The sequence below is a fragment of a genome, unplaced genomic scaffold (assembly GCF_019419815.1).
Source record: "Pyrus x bretschneideri cultivar Hongxiangsu unplaced genomic scaffold, Pyrus_bretschneideri_v1 Contig2, whole genome shotgun sequence".
Taxonomy (NCBI): Eukaryota; Viridiplantae; Streptophyta; class Magnoliopsida; order Rosales; family Rosaceae; genus Pyrus; species Pyrus x bretschneideri.
The window spans coordinates 12,789,258-12,814,785 of NW_025999501.1; the positions used below are offsets into that span (position 1 = coordinate 12,789,258).

Below are 25,528 nucleotides of genomic sequence, written 5' to 3' on the forward strand. Positions count from 1 at the left end.
CTCCTCGTAACTTGTTTACTTCGTGATATAACTAAACGGTAAGCTGTCTTGAATTCTGTAGACTTTACTTAATTCAAATAAGAAGAATCTTGAATGATGATAAATGAGAAATCGTGAATGAGTGTTATTTTTTATTGTAAAAGTATAATATAAACTACTTGCTCGTCGTTGGTGTAATATCTTAGTTTATTTTTTAAGTTGGGAACACTCAATTTTTTTACCGATCATATTAGGAAACCCATGAGATATCATGAATGAAAATAATACCGCTTGTTTGCACGCTCATTTCCGTTATGTAAACATACCCTTAATTAATGAATGATTGATTGGACAAATTGGAGACAAACACTCATTGTAACATCAAGATCAAAAGCAACTTTGTAAAAGCGTGGCAGAAGAATCTTCTTCCACGCCTTCAACGACCAGAACTTAATTTAACGACCATGGGGAAAGCTGTCTCACCGGACATGGGATAGTTTGCAGGTTGGATAAGAAATCGAAAAAAAGTTTGGAAAGCAAAATAATCCTGGCTTTGATGGGCCACCACCGCCTTTGAGGACTGATTTGTTAGTTTCGTGTACGTTGGGACTTACAAATGGAATCTTAAATTTGAGGTGAGCTAGAAAAGTGAACAAACTTTTTATCCACTTGAGAAATTACAATGGACAGGTCACCACAATCGCTTCAATAATGCAATGTCGTGTTCAAGTTTTTTCCTAACACTAGAACAAGACGCTGTTATTAGTTTCACCCATATGTGAGAGAAATAAATTAGTTATGAACTTGCATTTTAAGATACGTTTCTAAAACCTCACTTAGAAACATAAAAGAATATTGTTAAACTGTAATACAAATAACTTTTTTTAACCAATTAAAGTGAAATGGAGAATAAAAAAGAAATTAGACACAAGTGAAAAATAGAGTTATGTTTTCTTGTCATACTTATATTATCAGAATGAATCTAAACTACACGTACTCACACAAGAATCAATTATATTACCAAGTCATAATCAGTCTTTTCCAGAGAATTCTTGTCATACTTACATTGTTACTTTGAACGTGAACTAGAGAATCCGAAAAGAGAACATTTTCCCCGAAGGATAACCCTATCACTGGGACTATGAGGCGATTTTAAAAACCAGCCACAAATACAACATAGGTTCAGATTTGGGTTCATGCCCATCAATCAGATTCTGTCTCGGGTCACAATCCATGGACCGCAAATAGGTTGATCAGAGACTACAAACTAACTATCCAACCATCCACAGAGAAAAACAACAGAGAACGGAGATAAAGAGAACCACATGGACTTAGAATTACAAACCACTCATTAAACAAACTAAATTAACATCTAAATCTTGAACCATATTAGAGCAGTTGAGGATGATTAAGTCACTAAACCAAACATCCTTTACAGTAGAACACAGAGAGAGAGAGAGAGAGAGAGTACATATTTCACAGAGAAACTAAAGAAGGTGCATACATATGAGTACTGTGTTTGGGGGGCTGGAGGAAAACAAACCAGCTGTGTCCACAACCATCTGCTGCTACCCTATTTCCTTCCTATATTATCTGCAAAACGTAATACACAAAGGTCACTCAAATAAAACTATAGAGGACGACATTGAGCAATTTGAAACAAGAAGAACCAAAGTTATTGTTCGCAAACCGGATGAACAATTTTTGACAAAAATCTTTTGTATACATATTAATAGAAGGGAAAAAACCTATGCTTCATATGGTAAGATTCTTAAGGTAAATGTCATGATTGAATATATAGGCAAGTTAAAAATTGAAATTCACCGAGGTCAAAAAAAAAGAAGAAAAAGTTAAGGACAACGTAGATGCTGTACCACCGACAAGTGTATATACCCAAACGTATGCTTGCACATTAGATACGTAATTATTAAATAATTGTCGGAGACTCAACGGTGTATGACATGCCACCAACAAGACGTGTCTATATAGTATTTACTGAAACGTATGCCTTCGTCAATAGGTCAACTTATATATAATGTGCCACCGACAATTGGTAGATGACATTCTGCCAACAAGATGTGTCTATACTATAGATACTTGAACGTATGTTTGCATATTCGCCCATAGGTCAAATTAGATATGTAATTAATGGAATAATTGTTATAGACTCAAATGGTAGATGACGTGTCACCGACAAGAAAGTGTCTATACTGTATACTGAAACGTATGCTTGCACATTCGTCCATGAGTCAAATTAGATACGTAATTATTAGAATAATTGTTGGAGACATGAATGGTAAATTCAAATAACGTTTCGTAAGTAACATACCTTGACGAGTATAAGCGTCGGCAAAGGAGCCCTTAATAATAGAGGGACCCTGCAGAGATGGAAAATTTGGAAGAAAAAACAATGTCAGAAGTTTTAGAACAGTATATACAGATTTCTCCAGTAAACAATTGCAGTATGATTTATACCTTGCCACCAGTTTCCTCTAGAGGCACTTCCCGAATCATCCTCAGTCCCATCTTTCTTGTACTGAAATAATCACGAAATAATCTCCCAATAAGAACAGCCATATTCTAAATGGAAACTCCTTAGTTATATAGTAATTTTGTATAATTTGCTATATCCCTTGACATAACATGCCACATAAGAGAAAATCTTGTGTGCCACAACCATGTGTCAACATTTCTCATCATGTGACTTGTTATCTCTCGCCATAAAATGATAGAGACGCACAATACACCCGATGACAAGGGAAAATTTCCCGCCATAGAGAGCATGAAATGAACAAGTTACATCTCAATGTTCAAATTTTACACAATTACTCCATTGGTGCTTGGATTATACATAAAACATAACAGAACAAAGAAAAACGCTCACTGGAGTGTTATATTCAGGGTTCTGGGTACTCTGGGGGTGAGCATAAATATCTTGGCCACCATAGTAGATTGATGAACTGAAATGGCAAGGTTGTTGCACTCTCTGGTCCCTATAGATGGAGCTTATTATGTCCATATTTGTTATGCTCTTACTCTCACCTTCGATCTCTTTTGAGGCACCATCTGCAGCAGCAACAACACGATATCCATCCGAATCAGACACTTCCCAAACACACAATTCATGCTTACAAAATCAAGAATTACTTGGATCTACAATTACAAATATATATATATATATATATATATTTTATAAAAAGGTCAACCCAATTAAAACTTTTTTATTTGAAAAGAAAATAAACATAATGTTCAATTCAGAATGAATAGTGCAGAATCCATATCGGACCCCCCGCAGTTATGCTCACGAGCTCTTTTGTTTGAAAAGTTTTAATTGGAAGCACGTCGAAATAATAAATATCCAAGTGCATCCTGAATAAAAACCGAAAGAACTTCCCAGAAGCACTTTTAGCCATGGCCCCTTCATAAGGAATGGGCTAACCAAGCTTATGCCTAGCATGCAGAAAGAAGCAATCTAAACAAAACTGGACAAAAAAAATACAAACTTCGGCCATAACGTATGAAAAACAACAGATGAAAGATACAAAAAGCAAACAAACCTGGCTCATCTCCGGGCTTGAAGTGCAATGGTTCATCCGTGAGCTTTTTCCCAGTGACTTCAGAACGCAGAGATTCCCTCCCAAACACCTGAATCAACAGAAAAATAAAATACTATATACACAGAATCTAACAAAAAGATCACCCAGGAGAGAGAGAGAGAGAGAGATTCAAAGAGGAGATAAAGCAAAATCCAATCAAAAGAACAAATATATACAACCATTTTATAATTCTAAACCCCTTCATTAATAAAATAATGTTATCTCAGTATGAAAAATTAAAAACTTTTCTTGATCATCCAATTCCGAAATAGACGACAATTGAGAGTTTTCACCCAATTTCACCCAACTTGGGAGAAAATATAGATAAACCCCACCAAGATTTTAAGAGAGAGAATAGCAAAAACATCCCCCAAACAACGTAAATTGACGTAAAGGCGAAGGCTTGAAGCTAAATTCAATGAAAGAAAGGGAAAGAACAGAACCCCATTTGCCATCAAACAAAACCCAGCTAGGATTCTCATAATTTAAAAGCCAAAACGAAAAATGCAGAGATAAAAATCAAAACCTAATTAAACAAGCGAAGAAAACAAGAAGAAAAAAACCCATAAAAAATTTCAGAAAAATAATTCAAAAAACAGGGGAATAATACCAAATCCTTGGACGAAGGCGCAAATATGGCCCCAAAAATCCCAGAAGAAGCAGATGACTCCTTCGACCCGAAAAGCTCAGAGGTGAAGGAAGAAGACGACGACCCAGTTTTCTTTCTTCCCTCCATTGCTCTTTCCCAATTATAAACCTAAACCTCTCTCTCTGTTTTTTATATATTAGGAGAGTGCTAGGTGTATATATTATAATATATGTGTGTGTGTGTGTGTGTATGTATATGTTGAAAAATAGCACCGTCAAACGAAGCTTAACAAATAAGAAAGGAAGAAAACCGCAGCAAGATTATTATATATTTATTATTTTGCTGCGAAATGAAACAGAAAGCAGGCGCGATAGATAAATAGAGACAGAGACAGCTAACAGAAACGGAAAAAAACGGAGAGAGAGGAAAGGGAGAGACACGTGAAAGATCATAACCATACTCAGTAACATACGAAACCGTCGCTCCCCCTCGCCCCCCTTCCCCCCCCCCCCCCCCCCCCCCCATTTTATAAGCCAAAAACGACGCCTACCCTTTTCGAATTTTCCCAATTTAATTTAGTCCAAAATTAATCATAAATATTTCTCACTGTTCTCTATTATTCTTATGACGAAAACATATTAAGATTTCGATGGATTGGTCACTAACTCAGTATTGAATTAAACACAAATATAACACGTCATCGTCCTTTACGAAATCTGAGAACTCATACTATTTTGTACCACTAGTCGGTTCTGTTTCTCTGATTTTACTTTTGCGTTCTCCTCGTCCTTCAACCTGTCGAGAAGAGTTACAGATTTGTGCCACGTGGGCAGGGAGACGTCATTGTAGGCCCTCTAAATAAATCCCAGCCTTTTATTGCCACGAGTAGCTAGTGGATAATAACAACCCTACCCTACAACCTGACTCATATTTGACTCTTCCCATCGTACTCTTTTAGGCTTGTTTTGGACAATACATAGGAATTGGTCTACCTTTAAATCTTACTGTTCGAATTTTAGAAATAAAAAATTTACATCTTTAATTTTCGTGGAAAAAAAAAAAAGAGTCGTTAGTTTGTGAGAAGTCGACCAGCAAAATAAGTTTATAGAACCGTCAAATTTTATTTGTGTGGCTCAAATTTTTTTATTTCTAAACTCTAGACGCTAAAATTTAAAATGGATCTAACCCTAATAAATAGGGTTAAGGGTAGAATTTCTAAAGAAAAAGAGAGAAACAGACCTTTATGACCTTCTTGTCAGACCAAACAGAGACGGAACTCCTTCTCCACTCTCCTGCTTTTTTAAGCTTGGATTTGGGATTCGATTTTGGGATTTGGATTTGGATTTGATTTGGATTTGGATTTGGAAGTTGGAAGTTGAAAGTTGGAGAATAATAATCCTAGCAATTTTCTCATTTGTACATTTTCGTTTTACTTTCTTCTCCTTCTCACCATGCAATATCACCATCTATTTTCAAAATCACCTCTTGAAGATGATGATGATGATAATAATAATAATAATAATAATAAATTTGAAATGCTTTAATCAACTAGTGCAGCAGTGCTTATGCTTATCTATAAATAGACGAACTATGTTTCTTACTTAAATACTGAAATTTTGATAATGTTAATCAAACTTTAATTTTTTTTTCTTCATTTGGTTGATTTTTCACAAAATTGATATTCAAAGGGTCATCTAGATAGTAGATTGTTTCGATTATCAAGCAATATTAAAAGATGAAAAAGAGATTCGAGAAGATAGAATCAGAAGGTTCAAATGAGAAGTTACTAGCATCCTGTTTATGGTCACCATTTGAAGAATATGATAAAAGATTTGGTCTTGTTAGGCAGTCTATTTTATTATGTTGCCTAACCCTCACACTAAAATGAATTTAGGATTCCGTACCAATGCAGTCATTGTATTAAGTCAAATAGTACTTTCATTCATAATTATAGTAAAAAAAATCATTTTACTATTAATAAATTTTTGCGACCAGGTTATTTAGGCATTTGATTGAGCACCTAACCATCTCATGATTTGTGTGCATGACTTGATGTGGGTGGCCAAGCAGTGTGCATGTGTAGAGTTTGCCGACCCCTGTTGATAGCTAGTACAATTCGCCGACATGAGTATTTTGTCAAGCATTTAGTGGCACCATGAGGTCGTACACGAGAAATATTAGCTGATAAAAACAAAACCAAACAAGCTCTAAATGTCATTAAAGTGGAGTTGAAAGATAAAGAGCAAATTGTACATTGTCTTGTTATAAAAACAAATATATCCAACCCTTATGATTGGTTGTGTTGGATAAGAAAGTTTGCTCTATAAGAAAAGGATATTAATGGTCAGTAATACATGATACATGTTGTGTTTGAAGACACTGTGCTTGATATATAATTGGGAGATGGATTGTCTGCCCTCCCCTTCTCATACCTTTTTCATACTCTCCTGTTTTGTACAGTCACGGTTAAACCATGTTAATATTTTATATTAATTTTTTTTATAAAAATAATAAGACAAAAAATAAATTTTAATGTGACTTAACCGTGATCGTACAAAATAGGAAGACATAAAAAGGATACGAAAGGGAGAGGGCATACAATCCATCTCCATGTAATTGGTGGAGTTGAGTTGATTATATAAAGTTGATGATGGGACAAGGGGTCACGAGCACCCACAAGTAGAAGGTGACGACCTCACAAGTCGAGGAATGAGAGATTGGACATGGCACAAGCACTAGTCGCGGCGTCGGTTGAATTGCGTTGTGCTGTGCAGTGTACAAGTGAGGGTCGCCGCATGATGTAAGTGTGTTCAATTTTAAACTACAAGGATTGTCACCTTTCTGTACAAATGAATCATTCACTCATTCATTCACAAAGCAATATGCATTCTCATGGCCAGAATAAATAATTTGGTGAACTATAACCACGCAATCTTTGACTGTCTTTTTAAGGATCATCTATTTCTTTTCTTTTTTGTTATTATCTTTTTATTTCTTATCACGTAAAATAACTAAAAATTAGAGAGGAAATTTATTTTCACACACACTTTCATTTATTTTTTAGTCCATTAAATTGAAACATCAATAATGGACGTAAATATATAGAGGTACATAGGAGAAGAAAAAAATGTGTGAAAATTATTTCTCATATAAATATGCACCACAGAAGAATTTGAACTTAAATGCAAATGAAAAAGGACACTGGTGTAGCCAACTTGATTACGCCAATTTGTGTTATCCTTTGGATTCTATATTTCATCTTACAAAAATGAAACTTCATCTATTGAAGACATAACACAACATTCACTATTTTTGACAAGTTGTTTTTTTTGTTTTTTTTTTTTGAACGAAAAAAATAAAAGCAACTTGTCAAAAGTAGTGAATGTTGACAAAAGCGTTTCTAGCTCAAATAGTAAGCATTCATTATTGATCAATTTTTTAGCAATACTTAGAAGAGTTAGGCGAGATTAGCTCTTTAGTATAATGATCACTTGTAAGCCACCGACTCTCCCCGTGTGGTTGAGGACTCGTACACTCGGAAAGCTCCCACTTGTCCCTCCTCCCTCTTATTTTCTATTAATAAAGAGTAATGCTAAGGATACTAAATTTGTAGACTAAATTAGCAAACCAAATAAGGTGTCACCAATAGAAAATGAGCATGTTTGTCAACGATTAAGTAATAATCCAATCACCAACTTTCATGTCATTTAGTTTACAAAATTTAGTTTCCCTAGCATTACTCTTAATAAAACAATACAAAAGAACCAAATAAAAGCCGGGGGACGAAGACCACACTCGCAAAAAGATACGATCAACGAAAATAATACAACCAACGTTTAGGAAGGTAGTTCCAACTTTGTAGTCTCCGCCCCTAAAAGGCTACCACAAGCATAAACGCACAATAACACATTTGCCAAGCGCACAATCGTTAATGATATTGATATGTCACAATAAATACACACAACAAAGTCTGAAAGTCACATTGGTCACCACTGAATAGTGAGTCCACATAAGGTCATTGTAGTAGAGCGATACCGCATCAAGTCATCATTGACATATGAGACCACATAACTCATCGCTCAAAGATGAAAACCAATCTAGCCATCTCAACACATGCCGGTTCATTATATTGCTAGTTTTGTGCGCATAATTTTTCATATGCCAACTCATTAAGTTTGAGAGTTTTTCATCAAGAAGGGAGTTCATTGGGCTTTGCAATGTTATCTTTATTTTATGTTTTGTTGAAGTCTCTTTGGATTGAGGATATACATCCTAAGTGTCCTTTTTGATATTTATATCGATTCTTAATTTTATAATAAATTTACAAAACCTCCTTTTGTTTTTTTTTTTCCAAGGATTAACAATTTTTTTTTTTTGGACAAACAATAACGTTAGTGAGTTAAGTTGTTTAATGTTAGAGGGAAGGAGTAATAGGGATTGAATCAACACCAAAGTGTATAGACATTATTATTTTTCACTAGGGGTGGCCAAACGGGTAATGGAACCGTGGGTTGGGGCAAGTAATCTAGGTTCGGGGCTGGTATGAGGCGGTTCCAATTATTTTAGAGATTAAACGGGGCGGAGCGGGGCATTGACAATTAAGGGGCGGGCCCGAGGCCAAATATGAAGAAGAATGGGCCCCCGGACCGGCCCGGTTCTTAGTCGATCATCTAGGATCCTATCCCCCAATCTGTAACTCAACTCTTTCTTGTCTCCTCCCACCCACATACTCTCTGTCACTCGTCTTCTCCTCCTCGACCTCGACGACATCAAACTCAGAACCGCCACCGCTGTCGCACCACCCATTTCTCGATTCTCCTCTTCAACGAAGACCCCCATCATCAGCACCTCGAGATTGTCAAAAACCACCATCATTAGTGCCATGTGAATCGAAATCGACCACTATGCCCTCTGTTCTTAGTCTTCCAGTGTCTCATCTCAAATCTTAATTTTTTGTAAGATTGGGCATCTAGCACATCTGGGTTTTCATTAATCTGCAGATATGGTGGGAAATTTGAGATGGGGTTTTTTTTTTCTTCTGAATTTGTTGTGGAGTTTACACTTTAGTCCCATCCTTCTTCGATTTTGTTTCTAATGTTTAGATTAAGGAAAAATTGAAGGACAATGTCTCTTGTTATATGTGTAGGGATCTTGCAATCGAAGGGTATAAACTCATATCCCTTTTGTAGATTTTGAAAAGGAACTAGAGACAAAGTGAATGATTTTGTTGACTGTGTTGACAAAGTGATTGGTTTTGTTGATTTTGGATAAATGGTGCCATGATTTTATATGTATGGATCCACAATGGGAAGTACGTACAAGGCAGTGATAGAGTTCGGGTTTATCGTGACGGTGAAGCGGCTGAAGGACTTGAGTTACTCAAGGATGGAGGAGTTTATGAGATGTGGACTTGCTAGGGAAGTTGAGGCACCCACACTTGGACCTGTGGGGACCCGTAGGAACTGGCCCGTTTCAAAGGGTCGGGTTAGGTTCGGATCCTATTTTGAAAAATCGAAAACCCGCCCCGCCCTGTTTTATTTACAAATGGGCCTGGTCCAGTTCCTTCAATTTTGGGCCCAGCCTGGCCCGTGCTCACCCCTATTTTTCACCGCCGTAGTAAAGCGCCATATGTGATTAACAAATTTTCATTCAGCAAAAATATTTCAGTATGTATATTTAATGGTAGTTAATACATACCCCCCTATTTTTTATATAGGAAGAAAAAAAAAAGTATGGGTGAGATTTGGTTGTAACGAATTACATGGAAAATTCTTGATAATTTACCATGCAGGAATCCTCGTAAGTTTCACACAAAATCTTAGGTAAAGTTCATAGAATCCATCGAACCATGAGACAAATATGTTCATCATAATTATTAGTTTTTATACGTGAAATGAATTAAAATAAAATCAACCTAAATTAAGAAGGTTATCCGGTCCCAAATCTAATCAAATATGGAAATGGTATTCTTGTTGTGACCTGAGTTTTATTAGATTAAGAGATGCCGTAAATCTCACTCGTTTTTGTGTGGTAATGGCGGGTGACTACCACCATCACATTTTTTTTACAAATTCAAACGTACCTAGCAATAATATACACATAATATGTTGTACCTAATAATAATTTGTCAACAACTATAAATAACAAAAAAATGCAAAGAAAAATAGTTTGACAAAAAAATATGAAAAAATTATTGTGGATCACCAACAATTTGGAAAAAAAAAAATCCATAAAAAACAAACCATTTGAAAAAAGAGAGAATATTTAACGTTTGTAGGACAAAACAATTCATTTTGATAGAAAGAATATAATTGGAAAAAGAGATAATAGAATTAATAACTAATATCCCACTAAATAAGGAAGAAAAAAAAAAAACACATCCAACAACTTAGAGAATAAATTCAGAAATTAATCATTATTTTACTTTCAAAAAAAAATACAGAATGATATGTAATTTAAATTAACTGAAAATGCTGAGGTGTTTATTGGTTAAAGCACCTCAATCAAATTTCGAAAAGATACAAATGTTTAGTCTAAAAGATGTAAAAAAATTGTAGAGAATTCTAATTTTCTCTTTAATTATCTTAATATGTTCATTTATCAAGGGGTGTGTGGATATCACACCCCTATTATTTACACTAAAGAAGAGAGGGTGGGCTTAGCCTCACAATGAGCTAATAATAATTTGGTTCAAATTCGCTTTTGACGAGAATCAAACCTAAAACCTCGCACTTATAAGTGAAGAGAAATATCACTAGATTGTAGTACTAATTCGCTACTTGACTAATTGTTGGATTGGTTGGTTTTTTTTTTTTTTTTTTTTTTTTATATGGGAAGGTGTTGCGTGGACAGAGGAGGAGTACAAGATGTTTTTGGTGGGCTTACATAGGGTAGGAAAAGAGAGATTGGAGGGGTAGAGGAGATTTTTATTTTTTGGTGGGATTGTTTTTTCTGAATTGGATATTAATATAAGATTTTTAAATGTGCATATGGATTGTTTCACTGAGAAAAACTTCAAAAGAGTATTGCCAACAAAGGAAGAACGACGATTGAAAAGTAAGCTAATAACATTCATGGTTTTTCTTTCGGCACCCTTCAAACTGTCAAACCAATATTCTTATAATAAACCATTAATGGTGCAACATTTCATACAATTTGTTGATTAAAAGGAATTGGTACTATAAGAAAGTTTGGAAACCTTCAACTAAGTCATAAGTCAAGGAATGCACTGATGCAAGGAACATATATTACCTTGAATAACTTTGTTTTTAATAATTCTGACTTTACTTTGAAAACACCATCAAGTATGGGAGCATAAGTTGCCAAGTTTGGCATTCAGATAATCTGTCAACTCAAATGGTAATTAATGGTCAAATTGCCAAACATTTTTCTCATCAGACCAAAGAATGATTAAAACCACTGAAATATATATATTTTAGGAAGTCCAATAGTTAATTACGTAGAGAGTGTATGATGGTACTGTTTTGAAGTATTTCGGTGCTTTTGCTTACTATTGTAGAGGATTTTTTTGGCGTTCACAGTGGTGGGATGCCACTTCTTGAAGTGAATTTATCAGAATTTTTGTTTATAATTACAGGAAAAATTGAAATATTGTTTAGAATAATACTAAAAATACTATATTTATAGATAAATTTGTAAACTAAATGATCTGGTGTACTTTTTCTGAGCCACCCAGAAAAAATTCTTTCATCACATACGATTGCAATTGCCAATTCTTTGAAAATATTCGCAACAGTCAATTCTATGAAAATATTTGCAATTGTCAAGATACATGGTTTCACTTACTAGTACATTGGAAATATTCACAACGGTCAATTCTATGAAAATATTTGCAACGGTCAATTTTTTGATATCAAAAGAGAGTTCTCCTAGAAACCCTTTCAAACCAGCGTCAAACCCTAGCCTTCCTCCATGGCTGCCGGCCTCTGGTTGAGGCTGGGGGCTGATGGGCAACTTCTCCTTCTTCTCCTAGCCTCCCTCTCTCCTTCACGTCTTTCATTTCCCCTCTTTCCCCCCCTTCCCACCCCACATTTCCCTAGCCTCACCATCCCCCCTCTGTTTTTCTTTACCCCATCTTCCCCAACCCAGTCTTCTCAGCCCTTCACCTTCCTTTCCCATCCTATGTCTCTCCCCCAACCTTCAGATCCAGACCTTGCCCTCTCGTGTGGGGGTGGGTCTGCGGATACATATGGGTCTTGCTTTCCCACCATTTTGACTTGGCTTCACGCTTCCCCTAGATCCAGGTTATGCCTTGCTCAAGGCCTCTTCCTTCCCAATCCTTCTCGATCTGCGTCTATTCACAAAAGAAAGCTCGATGCTGATATCTGGATCCATTTACAAATGGTTGTTCCATTGCTGGCAAGATTTGTTTTGTGTACCAATCATTCTGTCTTTGTTTTGGTTTCGATTCAGAGTTTTGTGTTTGGTTTGGGGCTGTTGGCAGGTCGGAGCCACTTCCGCCATTCTTTCCCGGTGCTAAGAGTTTCAAATCGAATGTTGTTATCGACTTTTCTAGGGAACAGCCGCCCTCTGCACCCAGATTTGGTGCTGCACCGCCTGGTCATGTAAACTTTGTGGCTGCTCAGCCTTGGGTGGGATAATTTGGCGTTGCACAGCTTGGGTCGACCTGTTTTGGAGGCCCCGCTACCTGAGGTTTCCAAATTTGGACACTCCGGTGTCTCTTCATCTGCTACGGGACTTACTGAAGGTGATGGTCCTATTGATGCTTGTCATTGCAGGTTGCCTTGTCTCAGAATCGTCTTATCCCTTCATCGGAATATGCCGGATTGTGGTTCCCTTCTTGGTTTTTTTCTTTTTCTTTTTTTTGTTTAGTTTCGGACTAGTTTAATTAATTTAGTTTATCTTAGTTTAGTTTTGGTCTCACCTAGCGAGTGTTGTGGCCACGCTGCAACGTTGGTTGGATATTGTTTTTGCATTGAGCGATGTGTTATGTGGTCTCGTCTACCTACGATGATTTTATATGGTCTTGCTCCTGCGATGGCTTTATGTAGCCTCACTCTTTGGTGATGACCTTTTGTAGTTGCTAATACAAATATGTTATATCTATCATTCCGTGATAGTTTTGTATGGTGGTGTGCGAAGTTTTCGCACATGTGGTAGCCGTTTAGGGGTTTTTTATTGTTGTCTTGCTTGAGCAAATTCACCTCCAAATCATTGTAATTTCTTCCCGTTCAAATTTTCATTGAAAATCTACAACAATAGTTGATTTTTTTTTCCAGATCTACAAGCAATAGTTAGAAAACTAAAAATCAATAAAAAATAGTTAATTGATCAGTGGAAACGTATATTGAAATGGTATTATTATTAAAGTTGTTACCTATTAGGAATCACGTAATTAGTTGAAATGAAGCAAGACTTTTTTGTATACTACATTTCGTGTAAATCATCCCCAACTACAGAACATCACAAACATCATATTTTACTGCTCTCCCTCCATAAGAGATTAATTTTTGTTTTTTTATTAGGACGTGGATGATAAAGAAAAATATATTCCTTGCACAATATATTAAAAACATATTTTGGCAATTAAAATGAAAAACAACTAACTCAAGACATTTTTAGGTGCACATATAGTACGTAATTAAAAAGCCTCTCGCACGCACATGAATGCGTGTGAAGAGGCTAGTGTGTGTGTATCTACTAATTAATAAAACACGTATTGTCAACCAAAACTCTATGAAATTACTAGTTTAACCTCCTAATTAAAACAGAACATGAATAAGAATATGGGACAAAAATGTAATTTTACACAACCAAATTTTACTGTTTTTTTTTTCAAAACCTCACCTACATATAATTAAATAAAAAATAAAAAAAAACTTCCCACTCCCACGTTCTCTGTCACTCTCTTCCTCTCTCCTTCTATTTCAAAAACAAAAATAAAATTTTTTCTCATACTTTATGTGTGCTCGTATGATAGTATATATAAAAAGAGTATCCCAAAATGGTGAAACATTCAAAATACTATAAATTGCCGTGTGGACTATGCAAATGCCAATTGTCTCTCCCCCAGTTAAGATTTTTAAATAGAGCAATTAATTTTAATAAAATTCCAAACTAGCAAAACAAAAGCTTAGTGGGTGTTTTCTTCTTTTATTTCTTTAAATTTTTTAATAAACAAAAAATTATAAATAAAGAAGAAGATGTAAAAGAGCAAATTGCCACAAACTCAAGAGGCTAGTACGTATAATATGTTCTACTTTCGAAAGCTCTCATGTGAGTGTTAACTGCATCTGTGGAATTGGCACATGGAAACCTATATACGATGAAGGGGTCTCTAGAAGTCAATTATTGGACCAGCAGCAAAATCCACCTGTGAAGAAACTTCAGCAACGTTCCTAATCTCAACTTCCACCTAAAATCTCCCCTTAAACACACACACTCTGAAAACCTCAGCACCTCGGATTGGTTCTCTGAGTAGATGTTTGCAGGTTTTTTCCTTTTTGTCTTTTTTACACGATGGATATTTGGGAGGGAAAAAATTGAACTGAGAACCTTAACCGTAAAACTAAATGTTGTTAACCAACTATGCTACCAATCGCCTTAAGAAAATCAACTCGTAACATAATTAGGTCAATACATAAAGTTTTATGTAACCAGCATCAAATATCTTCCGATTAGGCAATTATTGGTTCAGAATCATTAGCATTAGACCGGCAATCAAACAGAGAATCATAGAACTCCATCAGGTATAAATTAACGGTTTACATTATCCAGCTTAAAGGGGAGAAAAAACCTCTTATTCCAGTAGTATATGGGATATTTTACAAAGTATAGAGAAGAAGAGAAAGCCAATGAAAAAGCCAATGAAAACAAAATATCTCTTGGACTGTTAATGCTGTTTCCAAGGATGACATTTCAGCTTAGTGCAAGATCCCTTCCACGTACTTGTGCATTCACCTCCAGCTCCATCACAGCACTCGCAAACTATTCCGAGTGTTCCAAAAACCTTCGCATATCCTGCAATTTGTTCACACAACACATCTAACTAAGTCAATTCAATTATATCCAAAATCAGATACTGTACTGTGATGCCCCGGTAGCGGTATTTCAAACCAAACATGCGTGCATTGCATGCGTGATGGTTTGAAATACCGAAACGTGACGAGTTTCTCTCTCAGTTTGGGGTTACATGTAAGACGTAGTATGTTGCTTGAACTTTTTACCTTGTTGTGGCGAGAGGGAGAGTGGCCTTCCTTCAGCACCTGAAGATTTCCTAGATGTAAAAAGAACAACTAGAAGCAACAAGAAAGGAAGAAGAGAATACTTTGGGAGGCTCATATCTGTGCTTTTTTCCCCAGAAAAATCTGTGCTTTTGCAGCTGCAGAAGGTCCAGGAATTAGTAAAGGTAGTGGGTTCCGAAGTATATATTTTAACTCGAACTAGAAACGATATATATATATATATATATATATAAGGAACAGTGATGGATTATTTATTTATTTATTCAAAATGTCTTAATCAATGTAGAATAAGTGTGCTTTTAGAGAAAATGCTGGGAAATGTTTCACACGTTGCCCGGAGTCTTACGTCTCTGCCGGTTTTGGAATTTGACATGGAATAGCATGGAAGCTTCCTTCTCACTTCTAGATTTTCAAGTGGCGGTTCAGATTGTGGCCGACTCTAATAATGGAGAGAAACTCTCTAGTAAGTTGTAACCAAAATATTACGCGTCAAAAATTTATTGAATCGGTGATATACTTTTTAAACATGTGTCTAATTTTTATTGAATAGATGATGTCATTAGGTTAATATTTATTTTTTAATACAAATGATATTTTACGGTTATCTGAATTACAAGAATGAAGATCAAAACTCGACTGCATAGCCGGAGCACACTACTCAAGGTTGCAAGAGAAAATCTTTGCTCATCGCCTCTACAACTTGGAGAAAAACTTACTTACACCATTTTAAATGCCGCCATGACAACGTAATTTCATGTGAAAACATTAAATCACATGACATCGTGCAACTGATCCAAGTTGCCAAGTGACATCTAGAAGGGTGCAGATGAGTCCTTTCAAAACATGAGTCGATACGTTACATTAAATCACATGGCATCGTGCTACTGATCCAAGTTGCCAAGTGACATCTAGAAGGGTGCAGATGAGTCCTTTCAAAACATGAATCGATACGTTACATTAAATCACATGGCATCGTGCTACTGATCCAAGTTGCCAAGTGACATCCAGAAGGGTGCAGATGAGTCCTTTCAAAACATGAGTCGATCAACGTATCGGATTCTTGTGATCCTACGATGGTCGTCGAGACGAGTGAAGACTACCTTTTTGCGACTTGAATTCTCTAGGAAAATCTAATTTCTTCATCCATTTTCTTCAAAGGATAGAGACATGTTTTCAAGGGAGCTAGAAACAGATTACCTCTGCAGGGTATCAGCCTTCACGTAAGAGGCGGGGCATATGATATTTGTGGTCAATTTTTCTTAGGAAATTGAAGGAAAGGGTAATGAACAACACCGAGATCGTTTCGGAAGGGCTTAAACCGCTTCTAGACAGTCAAAAGTCCGTCACCTACGCAAAACCGAATAGCACGAACAAATTGCTGACCGAAAGGACGTTCGGGATCTCAAATAAACAGCATATCTGATACTCTTATGAAAACATCTCCTTTACAATGTTAAAGTTTACACAGCAACTTGCAAGCCAAACAAGAAAGCAAGAACAAAAAAGTGATCCTCTGTCAGCTCCTTGTAGTCCTCAAGTTTCTTATTTGATGACAAACGACATGTCTTGCACAGCATACCTAAATGAAATCTGAGCCGCGGCCGAAATGCTCCAGATCTGGATGAGTGCCACCTCCCCGCCTCCGTGGATTCCTGCAAGAAATAGAAATCATACAATACTATATTCCAGATGAAGGTACTTTGATCTGAAAACTTTGCATCTATCATTCATTATTTGTTAGCTCCCAAACGCCGTAAACCATTGTATATTCTTTTGGAAAGTAACGGTGAACCCACAGGTAATAATCTCAATCGATACCACCCTGATGGATTAAGTAGGATCAAAGGCCTCAAGTCGAAAAAAGGCTCATTAAACCTATAATTTTTGGCATGTTTTGAGAGGAATAAAAAGGCGCTAAACTAAAAACAATGACAGCTCTATCAGGTGGAAACCAGGCAAGAAACTAATTTCGATTCCATTTTCCTACCACCGGGGAAATCAGATTTTAGTAAAAGAGAGAAGAGTACAAATAACCGACTCTACACTACCCTTTCAGCACATAATCAAAACAATGACCAACTTTACCAACCAAAACTGAACAAAAACTATCATCAACCCTCAAATTCAAGCCACTGAACCATAATGATGGCTGTAAGCCGTCTTACAGAATCAGATGGATCATACAACAACCAAGAATTGGTGAAAATTTACTATTCCACGTACCTTGCAAATCGATTAGGCTCAAAACCAGGAACACCCGGGGGCCCATAGGGATCAAAACGGGCACCTGGTGGAACACCTTCTGGCCTAGAGGGATCAAAGCCAAACCCAGGCTCTCCAACGCCACCAAACCAACGAGGGTCACGGGGTCCTATTTGCACAATATGAATGAACTGTGAGTCCCAATAAAAAAGTAAAGTGATTATTATCAGCACAATACGAGTAAATAAGTATTATACAAACCAAGAAGCATGCCTCCACTGTCACCACCCCTGAAAGATTGACACAACAAACATGTTGTCAAATGTGGAACAGTAAAACAGGGTTTAAACTGCAATGACCACCAATATGATGCCTTGTTGAAATACAGTACCTTGAAGGGTAGATTCCAGCACCAGGCCCAGGCAAAAGATCACTGCCACCATAAGGCATGACAGGAGGATATATAATTCTGCAAAGCAAGCCAGAAAGCATAGAGTAAACTGCATACTTTGAAAACTTATCCATGCAATATATGAGCTAATTTGTAAAGGGGAATAAAACCAGCCACTGAGTTTTTAAGGGTACAAATGAAAATTTTGAACACGACGCCGCTAACTCACTCCGATCACAACAAAAAAGACATATTGCGACAACTGTCTATTTTCTTCCTAACATTATCAATGCAATTCCCAAACTCTCTTAACAACTAACCTCTAATTAATCTGAATGAAAAACTTCCGAAAAAATTAAAACATTTAGGTTCCTCTCACAAGGTAGAAAGGGATGTCATTTTACTAATATTAATTCAAGAAAGAAAGTTTTTATTTATTTATATTTTAAAGCTAGAAAAGGATAATTTGAACCTCCTAGACTCCTAGTTATTTCCTTACAAATTGATGGGGAAACTAAGAAGTAAGAATAATCTTTGAAATTAGATAACGAAAATAGTATAGGATCCTATAAACAGGAAAGCAGCCACTTATCCCAACTTGACTCGATTAAACATACTGAAACAAATCTCATATATGGACCCTCTAAATTGAAAATTGGTTAAATGTCTGTCCCATGGCCAGATCCAAATGGTAAAGGCAGTTACACTGCTCCACAAGGCGATGAAATATGACACCACTCGTCAACGGAAGAATTCCCAAGAGGGAGGACTGGATCATATGTGACATTAACTTTGTAATGTACAGACATCTACTGTCTGCTCCATTTTGTTAGGGACTGAATCAATGTCCCCTCACAATACCACAACAAACACATAATCTAACGATCTTGGGAAAAAAAGCACGTAAGATTTATCAAACAAACTTTCTTTAAAACCCAAAGCATAAGCTAGCAAAACTTAACAAACATATGGACTACCTAGAATCACATGCAGAGAGACATAAAAACACATAAATGCAGAGAGAGCGAGAGATAGATACCCTGAAGGATCAGTGTAAGGGCCTGAAGGTCCAGTGTAAAAGCCTGAAGGTCCAGAAACAGGCTCAGTTGTTGATCTCTCACTCCTTTCTGAACTGCAAAGTTCCATAACAAAAGGGCAAAGTATAATAAGAACATTTACTGATTCTTAACCTTCATACCCATAAATTTGCATAACTAATAACGGTGACTACTTTAGCACAGTCCTAATACAATTCAGCATAAAAAAGTGCACGTAAAACTCAGATTAAAAACAAAAATTTCAGCAGAACCGAAGCGAATGCAAGACACTACGCAGTTACCTTTCAAGGTTACTTGAAGAACCGGATGTGGAAGATGCAGACCCATATAATTTTGACAGAACTTCAGTATCCAAATTCTTCACCAAATTCTCCAAATTCTTGAACTGTGTGGAGTAATTGCTCCCCCCATCCTCTCCAACATATTCACCAACGCTGAAATTCGTTTCGAAAACCACCGAAACCCCATTAACAAGCAACAATTATAAGAACCCAATTTTGTAAAAACACAAAATAATTGCCGCAGAAACTTACTCGATTTCGAGATGGACGGGACGAGAACTCCCATCAGCCAGAGCATCCACAAGTAACTTGCCGTTCATTACAAGGCATTTAACAAGCACCTTCTTCGAGCCCTTTTCTGGGTTTATATAGACAAATGCGTACTCGCCGTCGAGCTCGTTCCACTCCTCCATGCCCACTTCATCTGCAACCCCAAATTAACAAAAACCCAGAAAATTTTGAGAGAAATTATCAAAATTCTAAGAAAAATTAAACATTTATCGAAATTAAGCATGTGGGTACCCGTAGAAGACGAGGAGAGAGCGGAATCGGAGAAGGCGGGGGGACCGACGGCGGTGAGAACGTAGCCGGCGGCGAGGAAGGAGGCGTGAACGGCGAAGGCGACCTTGTCATCGTTGTTGCGGAAGGTCGGCCTCGCGGCTCTGATCACGGCCATCACCGACTTGTCGTTCGCCATGGCGGTGTGAATCAGTGCGATCGATCGGTGGGTTTTCCTGTTTGATGTTTCTTGCGCGGGAGGAAAGGCTTTGGGAAACTGGAAAGACAAAAAAAGAGAGGACAGATGAGAGTGTTCGCGGTTCAGTGACTATAGCTTTGGGCCCAATGGAGTCGGTAGCGGCCCAGTATAATTCAAACGGTCGGTAGAATTCACAAGGAAGTAATTTTGACACAATCTTTTTAGTTTCTTATACCGTCGTGTTTAATCTTAATCGTTGATTTCACTTGATTTGTTCTAGCTGATAATTATTAAAAAAAAAAAAAAAAATGGTATGTGAGAAGATAAAAAAGTGTATGAGAGTCATTAATCGCAAAGATTATTGCGGTTTTGCATTTCTAGCCTACCAATGTGTGACATGTTGGAATTATCATGGAAGATTCGGAAGCCCTATTGCAATCGATCACTGGGGTTTAATCGGCCCATATGAAACGCTAATCCAACGGTGTTGTGTAGTGCCTCATCTGTTTTGGTTTTCGGTCTGATCTTGATTGTTGTTGGTTCGAGAAACCACCACATGTAATGGGTGACTTCTTGTTTTGCGAAAAATCTTCCTCCATTGTAACTCTCTGCCTCTTAGTGCTTTCGAATTAAATCTGGCTTCTACCTTAAAAAGGACACAAAAATTGATCTCATAATTGATATTCTTTAATCGCTGTGGTCAGTGACTCATCTATATTAGAAAGTTATTTTTGTATGTCTAAACAGCATTATTCTTGCCTAATTGATGTGAAATATCAAATGAATTCGTGATCAAATTATGTGGTCGTCCAATATCTATCAACACTAGTTGCAATGTTCAAGGCACAGATAATTAACATGGCTTCAATATCATATTTCTACTTCGTATTAATTTCTTTACAGTAACATAACCTCAAATTTGACACACCCATTTACATCCATACGACAGAACTAGGGACTAGAACCAGTAGTACTAGTCACCGAACCTTTATGTCTTGCAGTGGCTCTAATGTAACAGAAAACTGCCACTAAGAAGGTTGTGGCAAGCCCTCCGAGGATCACACCGCCTCCGGCAACCGACTTGTCCATTGAGTGGTGGTGCTTTTTGATGTAGATCTCCTGCTCAAGAATGCTCACGCTCTCTCTGGTCTCTGGTGTTTCACTCGTAGTCGTCGGAGATGGTGCACTTCTTGGGCTTAAAGCTGGCACATCAGAAGACTTAGGGTTGGTCTTACTAGGGTTGTGCTTTCCCAACTTCCTAGTTATAGATGGAGAGGGACATGGAGCTGGATTGCCTGAGAGTGAAGCTAAAGTAGACTGCTCTAGGGTTTGATGAGCCATTTCATCGGCCATTGTTACACTCAAATAAGCAGCTCCCAAGATCAAGAAAAGGAGAAGCAACTGATATTGAGCCATTTTCGGAAATGGGGGTTTTTTTTTTTTTTTTCGATCAAGAAAACGACGAATTTTATCGATCGATAAATTAAAGGATTACAACTGAGAGGAGAAAACTTAGGAAATCAGGTGTTGGATGCTTGTGTTTGGAGGGAAGGAGGAGGATGATCAGATCGATTCTTTGAGAGCAACTATATATAGGGTTTTTCATGTGAGAAGAGTGCATGCAGATCCTATAATTGTGTGGTTAGTTTGATGGAAAGTTCGAATTGTTGGATTCTAGGTATAATTTATTCATCCCTGTACTTGATTAATGGCGTTGCCTGTGAGAAGGAGAAATGCAAGAAGATTACACGTGCAAACATTAGAATATTAGAAATACAACTAATATTTGAATCAAGGGAACAAGATCTGTAAAATGTTTATTTGTCAAGTTGTACATGAAATTAATTTGAATATAAGTTAATGTCCGATCAAAAATAAACGAAGGGTAGCTCTAGTTCCAAAAATCTATTTCTAAAGAATGGAAGATGGTCAGAAGTTGCAAAATTTTGGTCGGTGTTTTTCACATCAATCATATCCATTGCTTGGGATGGAAAAAGCTTATATATATGGTGATCAGTGACCATTCCCTTAGCAGTAGGTCTAGCTAGCTAGCAACTTACCAGATGACACCATTCTTTAATTTCTTCAATATATCTTATTTCGCGAGGACACGTTGAATTACATTGGGGTTGTTTGACGGACTAGGATCCTCTCCTAATCTAAGGATAAGGATCCTCATGACTAAGAGATGTGGACCGTTGGATAAAAATCTAACGGTTATAATTATTATAACTTTAAAGAGATCCACCTGTTTGTAGCCGTTGGATTTTTATCCAACGGCCCACATCCCTTGGTTATGAGGATCCTCATCCTTAGATTAGGAGAGGATCCTGGTCCTTGTTTGACGACTCATTTTGGATTGGACTATATCAAATAAGCATGTATATGACCATTTTAATTAGTAAACTTATAACCCCAAAATGAACCAAATAAATATGTACATCGATCTTGGTTGTATGCATGTCCGTTAAATATGTGCATCGATCGTGTATCTTGATTTGCTTGTATATAAGAGCCCTTTCGATAGAGTTGGTGATGAACAATAGCAGCGGCATGGAATCTACAAACCTGCATTGTACGTAGTAGTGTTTGGGGAATCAGAGACACAGCGGAGGGTTTCATGATATTTTAAGAACCCACTCTCTATTTCTTCGCAACTTCTCATGCAATATTTTATTTCATTTTTTATGAAATCAAGTACTTGTTTAGTGATAAAAATTAGATTAGGAAGGTGCGATCGTCATCGTGCAGCAGGAAACAAGACATGTTTTGGACAACTTGAGACCGCGGCGGTGTGTCTCATATGGATATTACAAGGTTTTTGTCAAATTAATGTCAGTCACTGTCTGTGCATGGAGGGTGAGTGATTGGATTAGGGTTGCTTGCTTTCATTTTATAAGATGATGAATTGTTTAGCTGGAGATACTAAGCCAGCTCATCGACTGGCGAATGGTGATAGGCAAACCCTAGTAGGGCAAAGAGATTGGATGTAGTTTGTACGTGCGCAAAGGCTCCTCGCTGTCACGAACACACGTGCCTCCCGGCTTCAACTCTCCAGCCAGGCAGATTCAATTTGTTGCTGAAACTGGCTGTAACTTTGTTCGATCAGAATTCATAGTCCGAAAAGTGCCAAAAAAATAAAATGGCTCTAGAAAAAGGTTTAAAAAAAGAATTGCACCAGCCGGGAATCGAACCCGGGTCTGTACCGTGGCAGGGTACTATTCTACCACTAGACCACTGGTGCTTCTTGTTATGAAGGCGAGGATTTATTATTTTGACATGGCATCAGTTTATGCCTTCTAGCTATTTGACCTTTGGATCCTTTGCCAAATTGATGACTTGACAACCATGTGAACAATTTTGACTTTTGAGAGTTTTACGTAAATTAATGTAACAATTGAATTATTTTTCTCCTCTAAAAATAGGAAACTATTATTAGCACTTCAAAAATCTCACTCGACATTTCTCGTAAGTGTATTTTTATTTCTAATTATAAAAATTTTGGAATACAAAATGAGATTTTAGGAATGCCAAAAACAATTCCCTTAAAAATAATTAACAAATATATTCTTCTTCATTAATAACTAGATACTTCATATGCTAGAAAACAACAACCATTTGCACAATTTGGTAATAATGGTGTAAATGTGGCTTCTATTTACGCTAGAAACGGGTTCCACATTTGCGATGTTATCAATTTAATGAATATGATCAAATAGTGAAAACGAAACTTGATATGATTTCAAACAATTGTTAGAATATAAGGATATTTGTAGATTATAATTTGAGTTATGTAGAGGGTGCCAGCTGTCATTATATTAGTGGCTGTTGACCATTTGTCTTAAGGTTGTTATGAGAGCATGTTAGTATAAATAGTAGAAATGCATTGTATTGTTTAACTTAACAGAAATAGAAAATACAGTTTCAATATTCTCTCTCTCTCTCTAAAAGCTCTCGATAGTTTTCTCTGTCTACCTCCATAGCCAAGCTTTGCTATTTCTAGCTATGTTGACATGGTATCTTCGCCGGTGTGGTTACCGCTACCAGTTGCCGATCTTGCTTGCTTCCGCTTCCTCTGTTTGTTGTCGTGCTTAGTGGATTGTTGTTGCTCTCTCTGGTGATTGCTTCCGTCGCTGGTGTTCGCAGTCGGTGCTCTGCGAAACCCTAATTTTTGGGGTTTATTGCTGTTCGTCGTCGTGCAGAGGTGCTATTTCTTCTGCCTAAAGGTTGTGTTGCTGATAATTGTCGAAATTTCTGATTTTTCTCCTGCAACCCTAATTTTTTGGGGCTTCTTGCTGTGGTTGGTTTTGCATCTTTTCGTGCCTTCTGTACTGTAATCTTGCTTCGCTTCTTGTGTGCTTTCTCTGTCTGTGGTGAAATTCATTGGTTCTGTGGTGTTTCGTGCCAATCAAGATTTGCGGTTTATCAACTATACAAACATGGTTACGGCTGCACAGTTAGCACTTTCACAATCTCCGATTTCTTCATTGATTCCAAGTGTGAGTAACACTGTGACGGTGAAACTGGATGATTCCAATTATGTCACTTGGAATTTCCAGTTGGAACTGTTGTTGGATGGTAATGGCATTCGAGGCTTTCTTGATGGATTAATCCCTTATCCTGCTCGTTTTGATGATACTGATTATGAGCATGGCACCGTGGAAAATGAACAAGTTGTGACTGATGCATATAAAGTTTGGAAGATTCATGATAGAGCTTTAATGGCGCTTATAACTGCTACATTGTCTACGGCTGCTTTGTCTTGTGTGATTGGTTGTAAAAGCTCGAGAGAGATGTGGAATTGTCTTCATGAACGGTTTGCTAGTATGACTAGGACTAGCATTGTGCAAATGAAGATTGATCTTCAAAATATTAAAAAGGGTTCTGAGAACATTGATGCTTACTTGCAACGAATCAAGGATGCTAGGGATCAATTGGCTGCCGTAGGTGTTTTCATATCTGATGAAGATATTGTTATTGTGGCATTACGAGGTCTACCTCCTGAGTACAACACCATTAAAGCAGTGATTCGGGGTCGTGAGAATCTGGTGTCTCTTAAGGAACTTCGATCACAACTCAGGGCTGAAGAATCTACCCTAGATGAGACCACTTGACAGATTCCTCTAATGTCAGCCATGCATGCTCACACTACTGGTTCTACTTTTGATGTTGGTGGCTCTTTGGGGACAAAGTCCTATTCCTCTGGATCTGATAATGGTCATTTCTCAGGCCACAATCACTTGTCCCTTCCTGTTGCTTCATTTCCCCAGTCCATTGCACCACTGCCATTCATGCCTCAGTTTGCACAGATTCCAGTTTCTGGACCTCAGGCTTTTGTCTCTCAACAGGGATCAGGGACTTACAATAATTTCAGGGGAAATACCTTCAAATCCAAAGGCAGAGGCAAGAAATTTTTTTCTGGGAATCAGTCACAATTCCATCAGCAACCTTCTTATGGTGCACCTGCCTACTCACAATCTCCATTTCAGTCACAAGGTTCTCAGGTATCT

At 37.2% G+C, this 25,528-nt stretch overlaps 2 protein-coding genes, 1 long non-coding RNA gene and 1 other non-coding gene across 5 annotated transcripts; all 4 read right to left on the bottom strand.

Annotated features, from left to right (window-relative positions):
- Positions 1-1,291: 1,291 nt before the first annotated feature.
- Positions 1,292-4,614, bottom strand: LOC103949410. The gene is made up of 6 exons (XM_009360522.3): positions 4,186-4,614; positions 3,537-3,624; positions 2,864-3,045; positions 2,455-2,515; positions 2,309-2,357; positions 1,292-1,572 (listed from the first exon to the last, which is right to left on the bottom strand). The coding sequence occupies exons 1-5, from the start codon at positions 4,309-4,311 to the stop codon at positions 2,341-2,343; spliced, it is 474 nt and encodes a 157-aa protein (XP_009358797.1). The 5' UTR covers positions 4,312-4,614; the 3' UTR covers positions 1,292-1,572; positions 2,309-2,340.
- Positions 4,615-14,867: 10,253 nt separating this feature from the next.
- LOC103949405 lies at positions 14,868-15,566 on the bottom strand. The gene is made up of 2 exons (XR_667518.3): positions 15,372-15,566; positions 14,868-15,165 (listed from the first exon to the last, which is right to left on the bottom strand). It is a non-coding gene; the product is annotated as an uncharacterized LOC103949405 (long non-coding RNA).
- Positions 15,567-16,791: 1,225 nt separating this feature from the next.
- On the bottom strand, positions 16,792-20,115 carry LOC103949404 (probable proteasome inhibitor). 2 transcript variants are annotated; one of them, XM_018647980.2, is made up of 8 exons: positions 19,844-20,115; positions 19,574-19,745; positions 19,322-19,474; positions 19,022-19,114; positions 17,983-18,060; positions 17,853-17,889; positions 17,613-17,760; positions 16,792-17,041 (listed from the first exon to the last, which is right to left on the bottom strand). In XM_018647980.2, the coding sequence occupies exons 1-8, from the start codon at positions 20,016-20,018 to the stop codon at positions 16,932-16,934; spliced, it is 966 nt and encodes a 321-aa protein (XP_018503496.1). In that variant the 5' UTR covers positions 20,019-20,115; the 3' UTR covers positions 16,792-16,931. The 2 variants fall into 2 exon arrangements, with proteins under 2 accessions (XP_018503496.1, XP_009358792.1); XM_009360517.3 differs by having other exon boundaries at positions 17,853-17,881; positions 19,844-20,112.
- A 3,076-nt stretch (positions 20,116-23,191) lies between these two features.
- TRNAG-GCC lies at positions 23,192-23,262 on the bottom strand. The gene has a single exon. It is a non-coding gene; the product is annotated as a tRNA-Gly (tRNA).
- Positions 23,263-25,528: the final 2,266 nt, after the last annotated feature.

Coding starts and splice junctions, on each gene's coding strand:
- LOC103949404 (XM_018647980.2), bottom strand. CDS start 20,018: ATGGCGAACGACAAGTCGGTGATGGCCGTGATCAGAGCCGCGAGGCCG. Junction 19,115..19,321: donor TCTTCAAGTAACCTTGAAAG/GTAACTGCGTAG, acceptor GGAACTTTGCAG/TTCAGAAAGGAGTGAGAGAT. Junction 17,761..17,852: donor CAGTGGAGGCATGCTTCTTG/GTTTGTATAATA, acceptor TTGTGCAAATAG/GACCCCGTGACCCTCGTTGG.
- LOC103949410 (XM_009360522.3), bottom strand. CDS start 4,311: ATGGAGGGAAGAAAGAAAACTGGGTCGTCGTCTTCTTCCTTCACCTCT. Junction 3,625..4,185: donor CGCCTTCGTCCAAGGATTTG/GTATTATTCCCC, acceptor CTGTTGATTCAG/GTGTTTGGGAGGGAATCTCT. Junction 3,046..3,536: donor CAAGCCCGGAGATGAGCCAG/GTTTGTTTGCTT, acceptor TTGCTGCTGCAG/ATGGTGCCTCAAAAGAGATC.